Below are 23592 nucleotides of genomic sequence, written 5' to 3'. Positions count from 1 at the left end.
AAGTTTAGACTTAGGAACCGATAAAAATATTAATTATTTTAATAACTCCGCATCTGGGTGGAATTTCTCCAAACGATTTCTGGATTCTAGAGATCTCATGTGTTCTAGCCCCTCCACCAAATTTCGGAACTAGAGCACATCCAATGCTACCCAAAATCAACACTCCCTCTTAGCGAGCAATGTGCTCTAGCAATACTTCCCCATAGAAGCATTACACTGATCCATTGTATCGGTCCTTTGTGTTGTTGATGCTTGGCCTGTTGCCCTTCATCCACTACATTGTTGCTTCCTATACTGTTGCCCATGACTCTGCCACTGGCACGGCCGCATCTGTACTACAGCTCCCCCTCAAAATGTTGCATCATGTTGCCCATAGCACTGCCATTGCTAACTTTTGCACTGCAACTCAGTTGCTGAGAAGTAAGCAACTGAAAATCCATCCAAAGACTGACACGCTGGTCAGTCTGAAGACCCCGTGATGCTAAAGCTACCTCTACTACTAATTTGTGCTGACCCTCTGCTGCTACTGCAATGTTGTTGTATCTGCTCTGTGCCTCTTGCACTGTCGCAACACTCTACTGCGCTACTTCAGACTTTGGTACTCTAGCTCTGCCACTGTTGCTCCATCATCCCTCACACCAACTAATTCCTGTCATTATGCTATTGTCATTAACGGCTCCCATAGCCGTATGTGATCCAAGAGTTTGGTCACCACAATGATCATGCCCCTCCATGTAGTCCTCTTGACTACAACTCGATGTCGCCCCACCTCTTCTCCAGAGGTGCATGAGCACTCATGGCACAATCGTCATCCTCACCTTCCTTGTCCGCTTTTGTTGGAGCAGCCTTTGATTCAAAAGCTTCCCCCTTGCCCTTCTTTCGGGGGCACTAAGTGGCATAATGTCGTAGTTCCCCACAGTTGAAGCATCTGACCTTCGTTATGTCCTTCTTCTTTCTCTTTTATTGCCCTCGTTGTCCTACTCATGCGAGAGTTGCATCCTCCTCCTCCTTCTTGACCCGAGCTCCCTTGTCGCTACTCCCTATCTTGGTCATCCTCCTGAGCTCTTCTTGTTGAAGAGCTGCCCACATCTCCTCCCAAATGAGGAGAGTCGCTATGCCCAAGATACTTTGTACAAAAGTCTCCCAGTCCTCGGTGACTGCATTTAGGGCATTCCTGACCATGAACTCAGGATCTGGTGTAGACCCCACTAAAGTCAACTGGTCGCGAATCCCTTCCAACCTGAGAAGGAAGGGATCGATCTCCTCTCCTTTCTGCATCTGGTACTATCTCAGCTGATTTTTTAATAGCATCTTTCATTGGACAGAAGATCCTTGATACAAGCTGGTCAACGCCTGCCACATCTCCCTCCTTGTGTTCTTCTCAGCAATGTGTGGTACTACATGACCTTTAACCCTATCTAGGATCATGCACTTGGCCTTGGCCTGGGCCTCCTCGTACCTCTTCAACGGGTCAGTGTCAACCCGCTCAGCAACTACCTTCAAGGCATAGTCCTTGATGCAATGTTTGTCTAGGATTGCTAGGATCTTGACCTTCCAAATGACAAAATTAGATGCTCCATCCAATTTGTCCTGATCCCTCAACCCATTCATTGCCATCTCTGCTCAAAAATAGGATTGGTTCTCTTCTCCCTCTCCTGCTCTCAATCTAACAAGACTTGGATCTGAATTTCTTTGGCGCAAGAAACCCTCTAAGGAACAAGCTCCTCTCGACTCCCTCTGAGCCCTAATTTCCTTCACAGAAATCCTCCCGCCAACTGTCGAATCACTTCCTCTCCAATCCTCCTTTGCTGCTTCAACTCAAATCTAGATTTTTTTGGCTAGAAATCTGTCAAGGCAGTCACTCCCTCTACCTCGGCTCTGTCTCCACAGAAAATGTTCTGCACCAGCAGAAACAGCGTCCCACCAACTCCTCAAATCGAATTTATTCTACTCCTCCACCCTCGGCAACTGGCTTATTCGAACCTTTCAGGCTCTGCTGGCAGAGACAGCTAACACAATCATTGCACGGGCTCCTCTTTGGCTCTACGTCACCCTCTGCAGGTTCGAAATGTTGACGCAAGCACGGCGTGAGCCTCTATGTCACTCCTCTGCCTCTGCGTCACTCCTGCAGCTGCCCTTCTGCCTCTCAAACAGCATTGTCACTCGAGACCGCTACTTCTTTGCAACAAATTCTATGGGTTTCTCAGCTGGTGTCTTCAGTCTCCTGTGATCTGTAATGCTCTGACACCATGTGAAAATTTCTAAATCTACACATCAAAATCCTACTGCGATAACTGGTTTATCATCTCCTACTTGTTCTTTATATTCACCAAGTTATTTAATTACTTAAATAGCGATTAAAACACTATTGCAGCATACACATACATACAAATAATGAACTGAAATAAACTGAGACAATCACACAAGGGACACCGTTATTTTTGGACAATCATCCCCAGAAAAACCTAATTCGGGAAAATCGGTGCAGCATATAGAGGGTTTATATTATCAAGTAGATTTCTGAATACAACTACGGTGGCAAATCCAGCTCACCCAAAAGAGAATAAACCTAGCAGAAGTACCTCTATCCGGAGACAGATATTTTGGTAATACAGTAATTGGATGATCAAACCCCGTAGATGAATACTATTGTTCCCAATGTTGGGCAGTGATGGTTGCTCCAAGCTCAACGCTGGAACTGTGTCACCTCCTCTAGGAGCTGTGTCACCTTCCCAGTCTGCCTCCCTTGCTCAGAAGTCGATATGCTAAACTGTTGCTCTCTCTGCCCCACAGAAAACCCCAACACTGCCTCTAGGGAATTGCGTCAGCCCCTCTAGCTTATGCGTCAGCCGCTCTAGCTTCGGCGTCAGCCCCACTAACTTTTGTGTCACCCTCTCTGGAGCTGCGCTATCTCTCCTGCTACTTCTCTACTTCTCTGCTATGTATCCTCGGCCTTGGACCGAAGTCCATCTGTCGAATTACCCCTCACTACAACTCAGATCACTTAGATCGACTTTCTCAGCAAACCACGCCCCAGAAAAATCGAACTCTTTGATCTCTTCGTATATCTCCAACTGACCCTTAAGCCTCCTCTTATACTTTTCCTGTTGATGAATCAACAGCTATGATCTAATCTCTAATCAATGGCTAAGATTACATCAGGCTTGATCCTCGTCACTTAGAACCTTCTCACCCATATTTTTATTAATACACATTAATATTTTTATTTTCCTAAGTTTGGACTTAGGAACCCATTAAAAATATTAATTATTTTAATAACTCCCCATCTAGGTGGAATTTCTCCAAACAATTTCTAGGTTCTGGAGATCTCATGTGTTCTAGCCCCTCTACCAAATTTTGGGGCTAGAGCACACCCAATGCTACCCAAAACCAACATGTGATACTTCTATTGGGAAGTATTGCTAGAGCACATTCCTCACTAAGAGGGAGTGTTGATTTTCAGGGTAGCATCAGATGTACTCTAGCTTCGAAATTTTGTGGAAGGGCTAGAACACATAAGGTCTCCAAGACCCAGAAATCGTTTGGGGAAATTCCACCCGGAGTACATGTTATTCAAATAATTAATTATTTTTAATGGTGCCTAAGTTAAAGCTTAGGAAATTAAAATAATTAAAGTGAATTAATGTAAATATGGGTAAGAAGCTTCTAAGAGATGAGGATCAAGTCTATTTTAATCTTAGCCGTTGATTAGAGAATTGATCACGGCCATTGATATCTCAACAGGAAAAGTATAAATGAAGACATGAGGGTCATTTGGAGATACACCAGGCAAATACTCAATAACCCAAGGGAAGTTGATTCTTCAGAAGTAAGAGGAGGGTATCAGCATCAGTTAGAGACTAAGGAGGAGGGGGCGCAGTGCATCAGAGGAACAGCGCAGAGCGATAGCTCAGAGAGGCAGCGCCACAGAGGACGCAGTCCTCAAGTAGAAGATGACACAGTGGAGGCTGGACGGTCTCTTGAGTGTCAGAATTTCTCCAGTGATTGGAAGAAAATTATCTCAGGGGTTTTCACAAAGGTTTCTCTATGTTCTGCAAATCATTCTTTGTAAAGAGATTGTTGCTGAAGAATAATAAATAAACCGTCATCTGCTGCACCGGTTTTCCCACATTGGGTTTTTCTAGGGACTAATGTCCAAAAACAACTGTATTGATGTGATTGATTCTTGTGCTTGTATTTCACTGTTCTTTTCTCTATGCTATTATGTGACAACTGCAGTAGAATTTACTTTGATGTTTACTGACGGGTTTTGTAAATAACTTATTGTGAAAAATAAGTAGGAGAAAAAAATCAATTGTTGCAATAGAATTTCATGTTAGAAATTTTCACATGGTATCTGAGCTAAGATCGGGCAATAGGATTAGAAAATCTGCAATGAGTCGTGGACATGACGCTGCTAGAGCAACAACTCAAAGGGGCTCACGCAGTTCTCCCGAGAAAGAGGAAAGCACGAAGAATATAATGGATCACGACAGTTTTGTGTTGGCTTCCAGACTAGAAGAAGAAGTCGCTTTCTTGTCAAGTTTTGCTTCCACTAAGGTTTGGTATATTAATAACGAGGCTTTTGCGCACATGACGGGAATACGAGAATGTTTCTTGAGCTATCAAGAAGAACAGATGAACTTCCGAATCACCATGGGAAATAAGGCAAAATGTACCCCCGTTGGAAGAGGTACTACAGTTTTTCAAACAAAAGCAAGGGATCGACTTCGAGCTACCAATGTGTTGCATGTGCCTGGACTGGGAATGAACTTACTCTCTATATCTCAGTTACAGAACAAGGGCTATGATGTATATTTCATTGGGAAGAAAGTATATGTCAAACATCCGAGTTGGAAGAAGAAGGCCCAAATTGGAGATAGAAGCAACAAACTATATAAGTTACAGCTAGAGTCTCCAATGGCTCTGATAGGCAGCAGTGGTGAAAAAGATTTGAATGAACTATGGCATAGAAGGATGGAGCACTTACACCATGGGGCTCTAAGAATTCTCCGAGAAACCGTCACAGGAGTTCCAGAATTAAGAACAAACAAGACAATGTATGCAGAGGTTGCGTACTGGGCAAGTATGCCAAAGCAACGTATTCCAGAAGTAACAATAGGGCAAAGAGTGTTCTGGGATTAATACACTCAGATATTTGCAAACCAATGTCCACAAAATCTCTTAGTGGTTTCAAATACTTTGTCACCTTCATTGATGACCATTCTAAGAAGACTTGGATCTACTTTCTAAAAACCAAGGATGAGGTTTTTGATCAATTCAAACAATTTAAAGCTCTGGTTGAGAATCTGACAGGGAAGAGGATAAAAGTGTTGCGCTCAGACAATGGTGGAGAATATATTGATAAAGACTTCACTGATTTCTGCGCAAGGAAAGGCATCAAAAGATAATGCACATCTCCATATAATCCGGAGTAGAATGGAGTAGCAGAGACGAAGAACAGAACTATTGTTAAAGCAACGAGAGCAATGTTGTATGATCAGGATATGCCCAAATTTCTATGGGCAAAAGCATTCAACACAGCAGTATATGTTCAAAACAGGACTCCTCACAAGGCATTAGGTAAGATTACTCTAGAGAGTGTATTCACCAGCAAGAAGCCTGAAGTGAGTCATTTCAGGATATTCGGGAGCTTGTCATACTGCCATATACCCCAAGAAAAAGAGGAAGAAGTCGGATCAAACTGCAGAAAAGGATATCTTGTGGGATATAGTGAGAATGCCAAGGCATATAGAATCTACCTTTTGTGCAATAGAAAGATCGTAGTACGACAGGATGTAAAGTTCATGGAGGACAAAGCTTTCAGGCAATCCCGAAAAATGCCTTCCGAAGAGTAGTCAAAGGATGATCCATTGGTCTAGCCACTTTGACCAACAGAAACCAGCACCAGTATTTCTCCAAGGCATAAGAATCCAGAAGCATCATAGCAGGTGGAATCTCAGGAGGAGGAGCAAATAGATCCACCCACTACCAGTGGAAGAACGAGCCGGGAACTTCGACAGATACAACAGGACGCAGGGGATTTCATTGGAGCTTTTAGGAACAAGAAAAGGGAGCGTAGACAACCAGATAAATACCAAGATTTGGTGGCTCAGGTTGGAGAACCCTCTAGTTTTCAGGAGGTCGTTCAGCATCAAGTATGGGTAGATTCTATGGTGGAGGAATACAATTCCATAATGACCAATGATGTCTAGGAAGTGGTACCTAGACCCAAGGATAGATCAGTTGTAGGTTCGAGATGGATCTACAAGGTCAAGTATGCTGCAGATGACAACATGGAAAAATACAAAGTCAAGTTCGTAAGGGGTATGCTCAGAAGGAAGGGATAGACTACGAAGAAACCTTCGCCCCAGTAGCCAGGTATGCTTCTATTAGATTCGTGATATCCCTTGCAGCACAGATGGGGTGGGAGATTCATCAGATGGACGTCAAAACTGTGTTCTTGAATGGGGTGATAGAAGAAGAAGTATAGATTGAACAACCAAAGGGCTTTGAGACACATAAGAAAAGAACTCATGTATGTAGGCTGAAAAAAACCTTGTATGGACTTAAACAAGTGCCTAGAGCATGGTACGGTCGAATTGATGGTTACCTGCAAAAGATTGGATTCGTCAAGGGTGACGTAGATCCCAACCTCTACTATCTGACTATAGAGAATGAGCCTCTAATTCTGGTGTTATAGGTAGATGACCTCTTTCTGACAGGTTCATCTGGGCTCATCAAAGATTGCAAGGAAAACCTAGCTATAGAATTTGACATGAAGGATTTGGGACGGATGCATTATCTTCTGGGGTTGAAAGTTTGGCAGCAAAAGGGTGAGATTTTCCTTAGACAAGGGAGATACACTACAGAAATTTTAAAGAGGTTCAGAATGCAAGACTGTAGACCCATGGCTACTCCAATGATTACCAACTGGAAGAAGATTGATGCGTCTAAAGATAAAGAAGTAAATACCAAATTGTACAAGCAGCTCATAGGGTCCTTGATGTATTTGGTCAACACCAGGCCAGACATTCGTTATGCTGTCAGGACCCTCAGTCAGTGCATGTTAGAACCGAAGAGGGCACACTGGGCAGCAGCCAAACATGTTCTCCAATATATATGAGGAACAGTGGAGCATGGATTAAAGTACACCCGAGGCAATGATATCAGACTGAGTGGGTTCACTGACGCAGATTGGGCTAGAAGTTCAGTAGATCGGAAAAGTACCATTGGGTATTGTTTCAATGCATACAATTATTGTCCTACAATGGATGTCTTTGTCTACAAAGTATTTTAATATTTCTACTGCGTATACGACTTTTGGTCATTACATTGATATTTTCATACTCCAAGTCTTCTGGGGTATTTAACAAGAAGTACGAACTTTCTTCATTTCAAGCTCCAACTCCACATTGGTAAATCTATCTATATACTGGCAGTTGATTGGTATGTTGATGTATTTTGTTAACACCAAGCTAGACATTTGCTTTGTTGTGAACGCCTTGAGCCAGTTCTAGGTCGAACCGAGACACGAGCATTGGATTGCAGCAAAGTATATCTTGATATATTCATGTGGAATAGTGAACTATGGCTTGAGATATGTTGCAAACAAAGGATGAACAACTTCAAGGATATATAGAGGTTGATTGGGCAGGAAGTACTGAAGATAGGAAGAGTACCTCGGGAGTATGCTTTAGTTTGGGATCCACTATGATATCGTGGATGAGCAAGAAGCAGAGGTTGATTACACTCAGCACTGTTGAGGCAGAGTACATTGCAGCCAATGAGGCATGTACCATAGTAGTACGTGTGAAAATTTCAAACACGAAATTCTACTGCAGTAACTGATTTATTTCTCCTACTTATTTTCCACAATAAGTTATTTACAAAACCCTTCACCAAACATTAAAATAAATTCTACTCTAGTTATCATATAATAGCATAGAGAAAAATAACAGTGACATACAAGCACAAGAACCAATCACATCAACACAGTTATTTTTGGACAATTGTCCTCGAAAATACCCAATGCAGGAAAACCGGTGCAGCAGATGAGGGTTTTTATATTAATCTTCAACAACAATCTATTTACACAGAAAGATTCTACAAAATACTGAGACACTTCTAAGAAGAAACACCTGAGACAATTTTTCTCCTCCTCCTGGAGAAGTTCTGACACCCTGGAGACCCTCTACCCTCCTCTGCGTCACTTTTGCATCACTTCTTCATCAGCCTGCGTGAGGACTGCGTCTCCAATTGCATTGTCTCACTAATCTTCCCTCTGCACTGTCTCTCAGACCCTCAGTGTCACCTCTTCCTCAATCTATGACTGATGTTCATACCCTCCTCTTCCTTCACCCATGCTACACTCCCTCTGAAATCGAACTTCTTCTCCTTGAGAATCGATTTCCCTCGGGTTACTAAGTATTTGTTAGGTGCGTCTCCAAATGACTCTCAAGTCTTCTCTTATACTTTTCCTGTTGATGAATCAATGGTCGAGATTAAGTCTTTAATCAACGGCTAAGATTAAAACAGACTTGATCCTCACCTCTTAGAAGCTTCTCACCCATATCTTTATTAATACCCATTAATATTTTTATTTTCCCAAGTTTAGACTTAGAAACCCCATAAAAAATATTAATTATTTTAATAACTCATCATCCAAGTGAAATTTCTCCAAACGATTTATGGGTCTTGGAGATCTCATGAATATTAGCCCCTCCACAAAATTTTGGAGCTAAATCACATCAGATGCTACCCAAAATCAACACTCCCTCTTAGCAACGAATATGTTCAAGGCTCTAGCAATGCCTCCCAGTAGAAGCATCACACTAATCCATGTCATCCGTCCTCTGCATTGTTGATGCTCGACCTGCGACCCCTCATCTACTGCGCTGCTACACCCTGTACTGTTGCCCATGACACTACAACTGTCACTGCTACATCTGTATTGCAACTCCCTCTTAATATGTTGCATCATGATGCCCATAGCAATGCCACTGCTAACTACTGCACTGCAACTCCCTATATTATCTGCTTTTGTTGCTAAAACGGATTCTTAACCATCCACATCTTCTCCCTGAAATAAACAAACTTTGTTCTTCCTAGAGCCTTGGTGAGAATCTCTGCCAACTGTTCTCCTGTCGGGGTCTACCTCAACTATGCAGCGCCTCGTTGGACACAGTCTCTGATAAAGTGACACCTGATGTCAATGTGCTTCGACCAATCATGAAAAACTGGATTCTCAAAAATCTTGATGCAACTCTAATTATCACACAAAATATTGGTCGCTTCCATCCGTCTCCTGAATATATTCAAAAGCAATTTCCTAAGCCATACGGCTTCACACGAAGTTGTGCTAGCTGCCATATATTCAGCATCAGCGGAGCTCAGAGCTACGGATTTTTGTTTCCTACTACACCAGGAAGTCATTCCTGATCCAATGTTGAAACAGTACCCAGTGGTACTTTTCTGATCTACTAAACATCCAACCCAATCTGCGTCAGTGAACCCACTCAGCCTGATGTCATTGCCTTGGGTGTACATTAGTCCATGCTCGACTGTTCCTCGTATATATCTGATAACATGCTTGGTTGCATCCCCGTGCGTCCTCTTTGGTTCCACCATGAATTCACTAAGGGTGTTGACAACGTAACAAATGTTCGGCCTGGTATTGACCAGAAACATCAGGGACCCTATGAGTTGCCTGTACAAGGTGGGATCAACTTCTTTATCTTCGAATGCATAAATCTTCTTCCAGGTGGCAATCATTGGAGTAGCCATAGGTCTACACAATGTTGCACGAAGCGGGAGCGAAGCGGAAGCGCGAAGCGGAAGCGCGGAGCGCGGAAGCGTCATTTTCCAAAAATCTAGGAAGCGAAGCGTCCGCGGAAGCGTCTGCTATATATATATATATATTTTTTATATTTTTTTGCATTTATACTCAAAAAAAACATCCCAAATACCAAATTAATTGTAGAAGACATGAAAACATGCATATTTTTGCATAAATCAAGATAGATATGGCATCCATGATTCCATTGTAGTTACTAGTATGTACAACAATCATCTATATTCTAGCTATTACAAACATACATCAGTATCAATTTGATACTGCTTGATGCCTATAAAATTTCATAGGACAAGCTCAAGCAAGAGAAGGAATGCAATCACAAGGAAAGTTATCAAGTTTCTATCAAGCAAGGGACTGTTAGAATTCAAGTTTGGGAATATGTCAGAGCTGGGCTCAATTGCTCATGAAGGCCACAAATCAAATTTGAAAATGCAAACCATGATTGCAAAGTCCTCCTTCAGCATTTAATGGAAGCAGCCAGCAAGGAGGCTTGGAGAGCTAATTCAAGACTATTTAGGGCAGCATCTCACTTGCTAGATCAGGCCACAAGTCAAGAAGTATTGATGCTTTTTCTGTGCTATTTTGTGGAGGGTTTGTCTCTGTTTACAAGGCTGCAGGAAGGTGCTGCTACAGCTGTATGAGGAGGAGGATTTGAGAGCGCCAAGAGGCCTAGAAGGGACCTACTGCCCTAGCTGCAGTCATCTCAAGCAACAGCACAGGTAAAGGGGGGTGGTTCCTTGTCATCGAAGGAGATTCTCATTCTTCTCTAGGCCACAAAGAAGGGTTGTTTCTACAGCAGCTTGGGGGGTCTGTTTTGAGGGGGTGAAGGCCTAGTTAAGGTCCTCTACCCAGGCCACAGTCATCCTGAGGATCAGTGCAGTTATAACCAAGTATATTTTCATGTATATGAAGACCTAGACCTTGCTGTAGCAAAACCGTGAATTGTAGGAGGCTTGAGGAGGAACCTTAAGCCCCACCAGCAGTACATTGAATACCTAGTAGATCAGCATAGTTGGACATAAGATCACAGTGATTTGAAGCAAGGTAAGGGCAACAAACTACATTAGCAAGAATTGCAGACTTTACAAGGAAGTCTCTCAGATCTACTCTCACAGTGTATTGATAATTTGATACTGCACCTCTGGAATAATTGGACGTTCGTTATATGGCTATGCTCTTGCTCCTGGTATGATTTACCAATAGTGTCATATGATCATTGGCATATGCTTCAGTATGATTCTTTGCATTATGACATTTGTTCATGACATCAATTCAATATGGACATGTCACTTGCTTCAGTCATATATATGTTATCGTTTCTCATATAGATCAATATTGGTATGGCTTCCCAATATTGGCAATGATGGGTATAAACCTATAAGCAGAGACTTCTTCATTCTTATATGCACTTAGCATTATGTATGGATATCACTGCTCAAATAGCTTGAGTATGGTATTGCTATGTTCTAATTACAGCAGTATATGCATGACCTCAACTTCAACAGTTGTATATATTTATGTGTGTGTGTGTGTATCAATCTCACAAATATGTATGGCATCCCTATGTATGATGGTACAGTATATGAATATATAGAAGTGCATCCATCAGTTCAGTAGATGATTGCGCTTCCGGTTGCGCCACGCAACCCGCCCTTTTTCAATGTATATTCATTGAGTTGACATTGTATTCAGAGCAGTAAGACCGTATATTCAGGCTACAATGCTCAAGTTATATGGTATTAGGAATCCTATATGAGAATGATGTCATATTGGTGGGTTGCGTCCAGGTTGCGTCCAGGTTGCGTCAAGGTTGCGTCCAGGGATGCGCGATTCCGGGGGGCCGCAACCTCAAATGGCAGGAATCGTTTTTTTAACCCGGAATCGCGCCACCTCAAAAACGGATCCGCGCTTCCACTGGGGATTCCGGATCGATCCGCGATTCTGCCTTTGGATCCGGGGGGGGGGGGCGATTCCTGCAACACTGGGTCTACAATCCTTCATTCTGAACCTTTTCAAAATTTCTGTAGCGTATCTACCTTGTCCATGGAAAATCCCACCCTTCTGCTGCCAAACTTCCAACCCTAGGAAATAATACATTTGTCCCAAATCCTTCATGTCTAATTCTGTAGCTAGGTTTTCCTTGCAATCTTTGATGAGCCTGTCAGAAATAGATCATCCACATATAACACCAGGATTAGAGGCTCATTCTCTACAACTAGATAGTAGAGGTTAGGATCTGCATCACTCTTGACGAATCCCATCTTCTGCAAGTACCCATCAATCTGACCATACCATGCTCTAGGTGCCTATTTAAGCCCATACAAGGCTTTCTTCAACCTGCATACATGAGATTTCTTCTCATGTGTCTCAAAACCCTCTAGTTTTTCAATGTATACTTCTTCTTCTATCACCTCATTCAAGAACGTCGCCTTGGCATCCATTTGGTGTATCTCCCACCCCATCTGTGCTGCAAGGGATATCACAGATCTAATAGAAGTATACCTAGCTACTAGGGTAAAGGTTTCTTCTTAGTTTATCCCTCCCTTATGAGCATACCCCTTAGCCACAAACCTGTCTTTGTATGTTTCCACACTGTCGTATGCAACGTATTTGACTTTGTAGAGCCATCTCGAACCTACAACTAACCTGTCCTGAGGCCTAGGTACCACTTCCCAGACATCATTGACCATTATGGAACTGTATTCCTCCACCATAGCATCTACCCATACTTGATGTTGAACGGCCTCCTGAAAACTAGAGGGTTCTCCAACCTGAGCCACGAAAGCTTGGTATCTGTCTGGCTGCCTACGCTCCCTTTTCTCGTTCCTGGGCGCACCGACGAAATCCTCTACATCTCGTAGTATCTATTGAAGTTCCCAGCTCGTTCTTCCACTAGTAATGGGTATGTCTATCTACTCCTCTTCTTCCTAAGACTCCACCTATTGTGATATCTCTGTGTTATTCCTTTAGGAGAAATACTCGTGCTAGTTTCTGCTGGTCGAAGTGGATAGACCAATGGATCATCCTTTCACTGCTCTTCAGAAGGCATTTCTCAGGATTTCCTGAAAGATCTGTCCTCCATGAGCTTTACATCCCATCAAATTACGATCTTCCTATTCCCCGAAAGATAGACTCTATATGCCTTAGCATTCTCGCTATATCCCACAAGATATCATTTCTCTGCAGTCTGATCCAATTTCTTCCTCTTTTCTTCGGGTATACTACAGTATACCAAACTCCCAAATATCCTGAAATGACTCACTTCGGGCTTCTTACTGGTGAAGACACTATGCAGAGTAACCTTACCTAATGCCCTATGAGGAGTCTTGTTTTGGACATAAACAGTCGTGTTGTATGCTATGTTGCAGGAAACGTAGGGCAAGGGGGTGTTTCCGTACGGAAACAGGTACGAAACGCTGAAACGTGTATGGTACGGCATTGAAATGCGTTTCAGGCCGTACTGCCACGTTTCACGAAACTGAAACATGGCCAGTAAGCCTGAAACGCGTTTCAGGGCCATACGACTCACGTTTCAGCTTTTTTTTTTATTTGTTTTCTAATTTATTTTTAGGTTATTCTAGTGACTTCTAGTTGTTTCTAGATGCCTGTCTAAAGTTATAAAAGTGAACTTTTGCCCTAGTGTTGATATGCAGTTCATGGTAATGTTAAATTCTTAAAGTAAAAGTGATATTCTCCTTTATTTTTCATTTTCATCCTTTTACTTAAATTTTTAACATTACCATGAAATGACTCAAGATGTTTGAGAGTGGTTTCGCCCTCATTGGATTTCATATGGAGAAAGTAGAATTTTAGATCTCACTCAAAATCCAGCAGACTTACCTGTTTTTCAGGATTTTAGGATTGGGGGGATTGCAATGTTTCCATTGGATTTTATCATGTACTAGGGTATGGAACTTGTATTTAATCAAGAGAACCAAGCCCTCTATGGGGGAGACTCCCAATAATGAAGAGCATGTAGGGTACTAGGGTATGAAACTTGTATTTAATCAAGAGCACTAAGGTCGTTCGACTATGTAGGAGGAGACTCCCAATCAAGCACGAGACAAGAAATTAGAAATTTCTTGTGGCTGATTTTGGATATTTCTATTTTCATTATGTGATCATTCATGAGTAAATGTGATGTAAATTTAGAGACTTATAGTCTATGCATTGACAATTAACAATTTTATCATAATGTAATAAATTAGAATGTATCATATATGCTTTATGATTGCACATATTTCTTAAATGTCCTAATATATATATATATATTCGTGTTTCCCCATTTCCAAAATTTGGGAAGGTCACGTTTCGTATCGCTTCCCGTTTCGGAAACTCGTACCCGTTTCCTCGTTTCGTGCGACTTAGGTTGTATGCTTCTACCCATAGAAACTTGGGCATATCCTGATCATACAACATTGCCTAGCTGCTTCAACAATAGTCTTGTTCTTCCTTTCTGCTAATCCATTCTGCTCTGGATTATAGGGAGTTGTCTCGCATTGGGAGTTGTCTCTACAAAAGCTCACTATCGAAATTCTCTCGACAGTTGCTCTGCTTCGGAAAATCGAATTTCTGAACTCACTCTGTGTGTCCTTCCAAGTGACCCTCAAGATTCCTTAAATAATCTCCTCGTTGACATTCAACGGCCCAGATTAGAAGCTAATCAATGGCTAAGATCATTTTTGTTTGATCCTTGTCTTCTTCCAGAAGTTACACCCACAATTAGTCCTGTTCTTCCTTTCTGCTAATCCATTCTGCTCTAGATTATGGGGAGTTGTCCACTCTCTTCTGGTGCCTTCCCTTGCGCAAAAATCAGTGAAGTCCTTGTCGATATATTCTCCACCATTGTCTGAGCACAATATCTTTATCTTCTTTCCTGTCAGATTCTAAACTAGAGCCTTGAACTCTTTGAATCGACCAAAAACCTCATCCTTGGTTTTTAGAAAGTAGATCAAAGTCTTTCTGGAATGGTCATCAAAGAAGGTGACGAAGTATTCGGCACCACTAAGAGCTTTTGTGAACATGGGTCCGCAGATACCTGAGTGTATCAATCCTAGAACACTCTTAGCCCTATTGTTACTACTGGAAAATGACATTTTGGCGTACTTGCCTAGTGTGGACCCTCTGCACACAACATCTCGTTTGGTACTCACTTCTGGAACTCCTGTTACTGTTCTTCGGAGAATTCTTAGAGCCCCATGGTGTAAGTGTCCCATCCTCCTAGGCCATAGTTCATTCAAATCTTTTTCCCCACTGTTGCATATCAGTGCCATTGGAGATTCTAACTGTAATTTATACAGCCTGTTACTTCTGACTCCAATCTCGACCTTCTTTTTCGAACTCGGGTGTTTGACATATACTTTCTCCTTAATGAAGAAAACATCATAGCCCTTGTTTTGAAGCTGAGATACAGAAAGTAAGTTCATTCCCAATCCTGGCACATGCAGCACATTGGTTGCTCAAAGGCGATCCCCTGCTTTTGTTTGAAAGACTTCAATACCTCTTCCTACGGGGATACATTTTGACTTATTTACCATGGTGATCTGGAAGTTCATCCTTTCTTCCTAATAGTTCGAAAAACATTCTCGTATTCTTGTCATATGCCAAGGAACTCCACTATCTATATACCAAACCTCAGAAGAGGCAGAACTCGCTAGGCAAGTAACATCTTCTTCCAGTCTGGAAGCTAACATAGAATAATCATGATCCATGTTCTTCGTGCTATCTTCTTTCTCTAGAGATCTGCGTGAGTCCCTTTGAGTTGATGCCTCAGCATCATGCTCCTGACTCATAACATATTCTTTAATCCTGTTGCCCGATCTCTGCTCCGATACCATGTGAAAATTTTGAACACGAAATTCTACTGCGGTAACTGATTTATTTCTCCTACTTATTTTCCACAATAAGTTATTTACAAAACCCTTCAGTAAACATTAAAATAAATGCTATTGCAGTTATCACATAATAGCATAGAGAAAAATAACAGTGATATGCAAGCACAAGAATCAATCACATCAACACAGTGATTTTTGGACAATTGTCCTAGTTAAGAGGGAGTGTTGAATTTGTAATTATGGTTCATCTTCATAATGTACTTTTGGTCACTAGATGTAATGATATTTATCATTGTAAAGCATATTTATAAATGCTTGAATCAAAGAAAAAAATTATTTTGAGTCAAATCCCATTGTGAATTTTAAAAGATGTAAATTTGAATTTTTAAAATGAAATTTTTGGCTCCAAAAGTGACATGTCGGCTTCCGCCCAAGTCAAATCGTTCCTAGCCAAGAGACATCCATTCACCCTAAACATACTCCTATATAAAGGCAGCTCAAGATCCTCATTTGGGCAATTCGCATTCCTCTCTCAAGACAGTTTCTGGGAAAGTGAGTGAAGGTCAAGAAGGACAAAGGAGGACGAAGAAAAAGACTGAATTTCTCTCTCTTATCTCTCTCAGGCAGTTCGCACATGGGAAGGAATCTCTATCTCTGTGATTTGCAATTTCTGGGGCAATTGTTGGAAGGGGGTAAAAAAATTTTGATTACTAGGGCAACTGATGCAGGGCTGAAATTTTGGGTAACTGGCTATTTCAGAAGGGCTGAAATTCTGGAAGTGCAAGATCAAGAGCAAAGTGCAGGATCAGTTTGGGTGACTTGACTTGGAGGAGAAGACCAGGTTTGACCATAGGTCTAGGTGTGTCTTTCATTGAACAAGAAGAATTTCTCTATTGAAAAGGTTGTTGGGTTTTTCCCCGTAGTGGGTTTTCTCAAGGTAAATCTTGTCTCTCTTTTGTGCATTGTGATCTCCACTATTCTACTGTTCTTTATTGTTGAATTTCTGAAATATAATTGCTGAATGATATATTGGAACAAGTTAAAGGAAGATCTACATCAAAAGTAATTATTAGAATTTCACACTTCTAAACAATATTTAACATGTTATCAGTCCTCAAAGTTAATGTTCAAAATCAGCCATTATTTCAATATATAGCAATTAGTTTTCCTTCATAAGACTAAAGTTTTGCTAGGCCGACTGTAATGCAATTATACATCAAAATCATATATCATTACCATTTATGAGGAGAAAATACTTCTCATACCACTCAAAAGCACTCCAGTTAATTAATTGACATACCAGATAGTCCCCTTCAACTTGAAAGCATATTTTTAGATATTTTAATCCAAACATAACTATGCCTTGTATTGATACAGAGACAACAAAATTTTAACTAAAATAAAAGATGTTATATAATCTAACAAATAGAAAATTTAAAATATTCCGCAAATATCATATCCTGCAAACAAATATATTCAAAATCAAAATTTGCCTGTTGAACATTTTTCCACAGAACTTCACCAAGAAAAATACAATCTTGAGATGCAACAGTAGTCTCAATACAAAATCATAAAGCTCAATCCTTGTGAACATGTACAGAGAAGAAAAGATACCTTTCACTCCAACCACTACTATGAACAAGTACTAGAAAAAGGAGATACCTTTCATTCCCACCACTACTGTGGGGAGAGTAAACTGAATTCCGCCTAGCCACTGTCGAAGTCCTTCCTACAGCAACAATATGTTGCGGAGACTGGTCCGGGCTGTAACATGTAAATTATTTGCTCAGTAAAATACAATATTCATCCTGTCTCAAAAATAAGGGCATTTCTTACACAAACAAAATACAACAAAACTAGTCAGAATAAATTTATAATAATGTTGATTGAAAAAAAAAATAAGTGTTTTATAACATGCCCTATAAAAAATGCATACAGAATTTTATGCTAACTAGCTATGACCCGTGCGATAACATTATGGCATACTACCAAATCAGTATAATTGCTAAAAGCAAGACAATAATTACATTGAGAATCACATCATGATTTCCTTGACAATCTGAATTGCTCAACTAATCTATTTTATTCAGTTATAACTTGAATCACATAAATCAAATTGATAATTCCCTAAAAACAGAGAAGCATTTGACATCCTAATATTACTAGTAGTGCCCAAATCATGAACAATATTATATTTATTGAATATTAAAGTTTTCAAGGCTACATTTTGCTAAGAACATTATGCTATCTTCTGTTGGTCATATGTTTGTTAGATTGCATGTTAATAACATAATCATTGTTTGCAATTCCCTTTAGTCATTACTCATTGCATTTAACATTTCTTGTTAATAATCAACCTATTTAATATTAGTGTTTTCAATCTTCTATATTGTCTACTGCCAAAAAACTCTCCAGCCACATGAGAGGACCCATAGATATCGACACCAATCCTTAATCTGCATTCTTTCTCTCAATCCTAAGACGAATCTATGTTCATCAGCTAGTCATCTGACCTTATGAGGATCAGACAGAAATTCTGACCTACATGCATACTGGACAACAGATAAAATGTACGACATAAGATGAGATAATTTTTTTAATGTCCACAAATCACCAAGGAATATGTCAATGGAACTAGAGAGTACAATCAGTGACTACAAAAGAGTGGGAGTGTTCAAAACACTACTAGGTGCTATAATGTTATCCACTTAAAAAAAGATATAACACACATAATAACGAAGGTCAACCTCAACATCAACATTATAACTTGAAATACAACTATGGGAGAGACTGGAAGAAAAGGCATCCCTGTATGCACATTGTAGCAGGTATGTCATACTTTCAGGTTGTGTAGAGGCGATGTGCACATTAGCAATGTGGGAAGAAGTATGTCGCCTTATGTAGATACCTACAATAAAATCCATGGTGTGGTAATTGTCACCAATCAGATCAGCAGGGTTGCAAAGGTGTGTGCAACATGCTAAGATGGAAACACAGGGTGAGGTCTCACTGTCACCTCATCCCAAAACCCCACTTTTTAAGCCCAACTTCCTCTAAAAATGTTAAGGAAGGATTCCCAATTAGTACCTCAACCAAACAAGTGAAGACCAGTGCCTCCTCTAGGGTCAAAGGATGAGGTGGAGAAGTGAATTGTTGGCTGTGCTATTGGATTTATGTGTGCAAATACGCAGCAGAAACTCAAAACCAACAAAATGATACACTCAAAATCACAAAATATAGCATGTAAATAGCCAAACTGAGTGTCGAAAATATTGCAACTAGATCTAAAATTATTTCTTCAATTGGATGATTGGCTATAGGGATTCTAGAGTAACTGCAAGGCCTCAATATGTGCAATGTAAATAACATCAGTGTTGCAAACATGACGATTTTATCACAAAAAAATCGTGAAACTGTGAAGTTTTGGCCTAGCTGATTACTTTTGCTGAAAATTTTACAATTTTATCCAAACCATGCGAAAAAAGTCGCGATTTGAAGAAAAAAAATCATGATTTATACAATTTTTGTAGACTTTTGTTGACTCTTTTTTCCTGACCTTTTTAATCTTTGTAGTTTTTTAATTTTGCTAATGTTTGCTCATTTTTACCGATTTTTTCCCAATTTTTACAATTCTTTGGTTTTCTGGACCCTTGCCGATTTTATCTCGATGCCAATGTTTGCAACATTGAATAAAAGAAAGAACAATCCCCTTCTAATCCAACACTATGCATCAACATGTTTGCAAAATAATCTCCAAGATGGCATGTGTGGTCCTATAAAGCATGTCGAGACATAAAGAGGTAAGTCAGTCAAACATTCCATGAACGATGTGCCAAGTCACCAAGAAACCAACCAATTCTTCAAGGAGAACGATGACCTCGTCAAAATAGGCACGAAGTGATGATGAATATGTATCTGCCTCCAAATGTGGGCCTAGAAACTGTTGAGAAATCTAGTGGCAGCTAGATTAGGTGATTTCTCTTACTTTGATAACTGATTGGGATGTTTTTACTTAACTTGATTAGTTTATTCTTTCACTTGAGTATACTTAGTGTTATTATCATCAAACAGCGACCAAAACAATAAAGAACAATAAGACAAGAGGACACAAGATATAGGTGATCAGCCAAGGCCAAAACCTCTCCTGTTGAGAGGAAAACCCACAAGAACTCTTCTATTCTTACAGAACTTCAATTAACGAATTTGACCAAGGCCCCTCCAAGACCAAGTCAAATTTTTCCCTTGAAGCACTTTCACAACCCAAGTCAAACTTTCCTTCCAACAGCTTCCAATTCACCTTTGACCAAAATTTCGGACCTGTAGTTTTCGACCCCTGCTGCAGAAACCCTAGGTGACATGTGTGAGCATTATGGTGATTTAGTCCTCTCTCCTTCGCTTGAGATGACTTCTCCTCCTTATCAATTCGGATTGCAAGGGAGACTTCCTTTTGACCCAAAACTCAACTCGTGTTGATGACTGAAATTTTGATTTGCTGCAACTTCAGAATGCCCTAGCTCCTCTTCACATGTGTCAGAGTGATGTGTTAGATTTTGTAGCATCAAATGTGTTCTCGCCACGAAATTTTGTGGGGAGGCTAGAATACGTGAGATCTCCAAAACCCAAACATCGTTTCTGGAAATTCCGCCTAGAAGTGTCTCATTTAGATTATTAACCAATTTTTAAATATTTCCCTAAGTCATTATGAAGACTGAACCTAGTTACATATTTCAACACTCCCTCTTAACTAAGGAGGTATTCATAATCCATACAAGGTACTTGGACATTCTCAAACTGAATAATTTTCATAAGAAGAGTAGGATTGGTAAGCCATCTCATAAGCTACTTCCTTAGCTTACACCTTAGCATCTCATCATACCAACCAGCATTGTCACATAGCAAGGCCTTGACTAACAGCTCTGCCACTCCACAACATCAGAGCACAATGCTGGGGAGACCAATCAATGATAGACACCATCATCGTTGTGTTAGTTTTTGTAGCATCGAATGCGTTCTAGCCTTGAAATTTTGTGGAGAGGCTAGAATACACGAGATCTCCAAAACCCAGAAATCGTTTCCGGAAATTCCACCTAGAAATGACTTAATTAGATTATTAACCAGTTTTTTAATATTTCCTAAGTCTAAACTTAGGGAATATGGTTAATTAATCAAAATTAATTAAGCAAGGTGTGAATGTTCTAGAAACTCACACAGATCAACTTCAAGTCAATCCTAGCCATCGATTAATATTTAATCTTAGTCGTTGGAGTCCCAACAGAGGATTATAAGAAGAAGTCAATGGCCACTTGGAGAAGTACATTTGAGCAGCAGTTCCTTGTGCAAATCGAGCTAGCAGCAATAGAGTTCGAGCCAGAGAGGGATGCAGTGTTAGTTGAGGCACAGGGACAATGATCCAGAGGAAGATTTCCAGATCCGAAGAGGCAGTAGCAAGAGGTTTGTGAAAATTCTATCATTGCAACAACTGATTTATTTTACCTATTTATTTCCCAATAAGTTATTTATGAAAATCCTTCAGTAAACATGAAAATAAATTTTGCTGCAGATATCACATCATAATACAGAAACAAACACATGCACAAGAATTAACACATCGACACAAATATTTTGGACAATCAGTCCTCGGAAAAACCCAATGTAGGAAAACCGGTGCAGCAAGGGAGGATTTTATTATTCAGCAATTCTTCAGTACAACTGGGTGCCAAACTAGTGTACCCAATAGAGAGAAAATTATTCAGCACTTCCCCCAGTCTCAGTGTCAGCCTGGTTGACCTCTCTGTAGCTCCTAGACCCTCTACGTCAGCCCCTACCTCTCTGCGTCAGAACTGGGCCTCTTTGCATCACCCACGCAGGCTGTCCAATGACTGCACAGTCTGCAACCTCTGCGTCTACCTGAGAGGCTTTGCTGCTCTCCAGACCACTAGTTCGAATTTCTTAGCTAACCCCACTCTAGAAATCGAACTGACTAGTCTCCCTCAGTGTGTTTTCTAACTGACCCTCAAGCCTCTTCTTATACTTTTACTGTTGGTACTTCAACGGCCGAGATTAAATCTCTAATCAATGGCTAAGATTAGATTTGGCTTAATCCATGACTTTTGGAAAGTTCTAAGCCAATTTTATATTAATACCCATTAATATTTATTTTTCCTAAGTTTAGACTTGGGAACTCCATTAAAAATATTAATTATTTTAATATCTCCCAAAGCGGTTAGAATCTGCCCAAACCATTTCTGGGTCTTGGAGATCTCATGTGCTTTAGCCTCTCCACCAATTTTCATGGCAAGAGCACATCCGATGCTACCCCAAATCAACAGAGTTATTCCCAGTGCAAGAATGCAAGTGGAGGAACGCACGAGTGCAGCAACAATGAGTGCAGGTAGCACGAGTGCAAGAAGCGTGAGTGCAGGTAGCACGAGTGCAAGAAGCGCGAGTGCAGGTGTTGCTTAGGGAATATCTTTGCTAGATTTTATTGTTGTTTGGATTGCCAGTGGGGCATCCATAGATGTACTCAGATATCACTGTTGCATAATAAAATAAAACCCTCATTGTTGCATTGGTTTTCCCATGTTGGGTTTTACCGGAGACATTTGTCCAAAAATAACTGTGATATTTTATGTGTGTGTGTTAGCATTTCATCCAGCGTTTATTCTTCCGCAGTTTTATTTGTGTAGGTTGCAGTGTGAGTTGTTCAGTTTTTGCTATAGGAAACAATAATAAATTGTTAAATTTAATTAACAATTAGTAGAATAATTTCCAGTTGTTGCAATAAGATTCGTGTTTCTGAATTTTCACATGGTATCCGAGAGCAGATGATCAGCGAGAGAATTCAGTAGCGAATAAAGGAGTTTCATTGTTTAGTGTGGGCAGCAGATTGAAACCCTACAGGGCATCGCAATCACTTTGCCGAGAGGCCAAATTCCTTGAGGAGATTTGATTTTTTCTTAGGGATAGAAAAATTCGATCTCTCCAAATTGAGGGATTCCAGAGGCAAAGGGAGCAGCCCATTACTTTCGCAGAGAAGATCTCTAGCTGGACGCTGTAGTTTTGTGGCAGTCTGCTAGTGCAGAGCTAGCGTCGGGTGGAAAAAGAGCTCACACAGAGGGAAAAATTCTCTCAGTGGATCTCGAACTTTAGAGATCTGATTTTTCCAGGCAAATTGGTAGTAGTTGTGAGCGGATCTTCTCACTCCAGAAGGGAGTGTGAATAGCAAAAGCAGCAACCAAGCAAAGGGAAAGAGGGAGATTTTCAAGTTTATTTTCTCCAATTTTGAGTTTCACAGATTTTGCATCTTTGCAGGGATGATCGTACAAGATTTCCATTGGAGGTCATACGAGTTAACCAGAATGTAGATCTGGGTCGCAGATCGACTTCCAGTGTCGGAGATAGGTACCAGAGGAAGTGTGAGTTGTCTAGTGGGGGTTGCAAAGAAAGGAAGGGTCCCAGCCAGGGACTGGGCTCAAAAGGAGGTAGTTGGGCACAAGATCCAGGTGAAGGAGTATGACACTCCAGTGTTCCAGACGGGCAAGGTCCAACATAGTGGCAACAAGGAGATCAGTCAGATCAGTTCCAGATTGTTGCAGCAGGACCATCACCTAGCTATAGGGGCCCACCGTATCATAGTATTCAGTGTCAGCAGGCATTGTCAGTCATTTAGATGGCAGTTGCAGATCTAGTTGCAGTCAATACCCGGGAGGCAGTCGCAGAGCTAGATGCAGTGACATAGGCAATACGAATTGCCTAGTTGCAGTATGTAGGTACAGTTCCAACCAAAAGATTCCCAGCGCAGAACTTCGCAGCCCAGTTTTCAATACAAGGCGAGAGTGCGAGTTGCGAGGACAGAGCAAAGAGATTTCCCATTGGGAGATCAAGACTCAGAGGGAGTGTAGC

General features: G+C 40.8%; 1 protein-coding gene across 4 annotated transcripts in view; it reads right to left on the bottom strand.

Annotated features, from left to right (window-relative positions):
- The window catches only part of LOC149140189 (serine/threonine-protein kinase EDR1-like), a 499775-nt gene that overhangs the window by 278410 nt on the left and 197773 nt on the right, over positions 1–23592 (bottom strand). For all 4 annotated transcript variants that reach the window (XM_089447023.1, XM_089447024.1, XM_089447025.1 and 1 more), the window contains one exon: positions 17353–17454. In XM_089447023.1, the coding sequence (XP_089303149.1) occupies positions 17353–17454 (102 nt within the window). The remainder of the gene's footprint in view (positions 1–17352; positions 17455–23592) is intronic.

Source organism: Pinus tabuliformis, chromosome X (assembly GCF_031772625.1).
Source record: "Pinus tabuliformis cultivar Carrire ecotype Pingquan chromosome X, CPIR1, whole genome shotgun sequence".
Lineage (NCBI taxonomy): Eukaryota > Viridiplantae > Streptophyta > Pinopsida > Pinales > Pinaceae > Pinus > Pinus tabuliformis.
The sequence above is the reverse complement of the archived record's forward strand: the minus strand, read 5'-3'. Positions and strand labels throughout refer to the sequence as shown.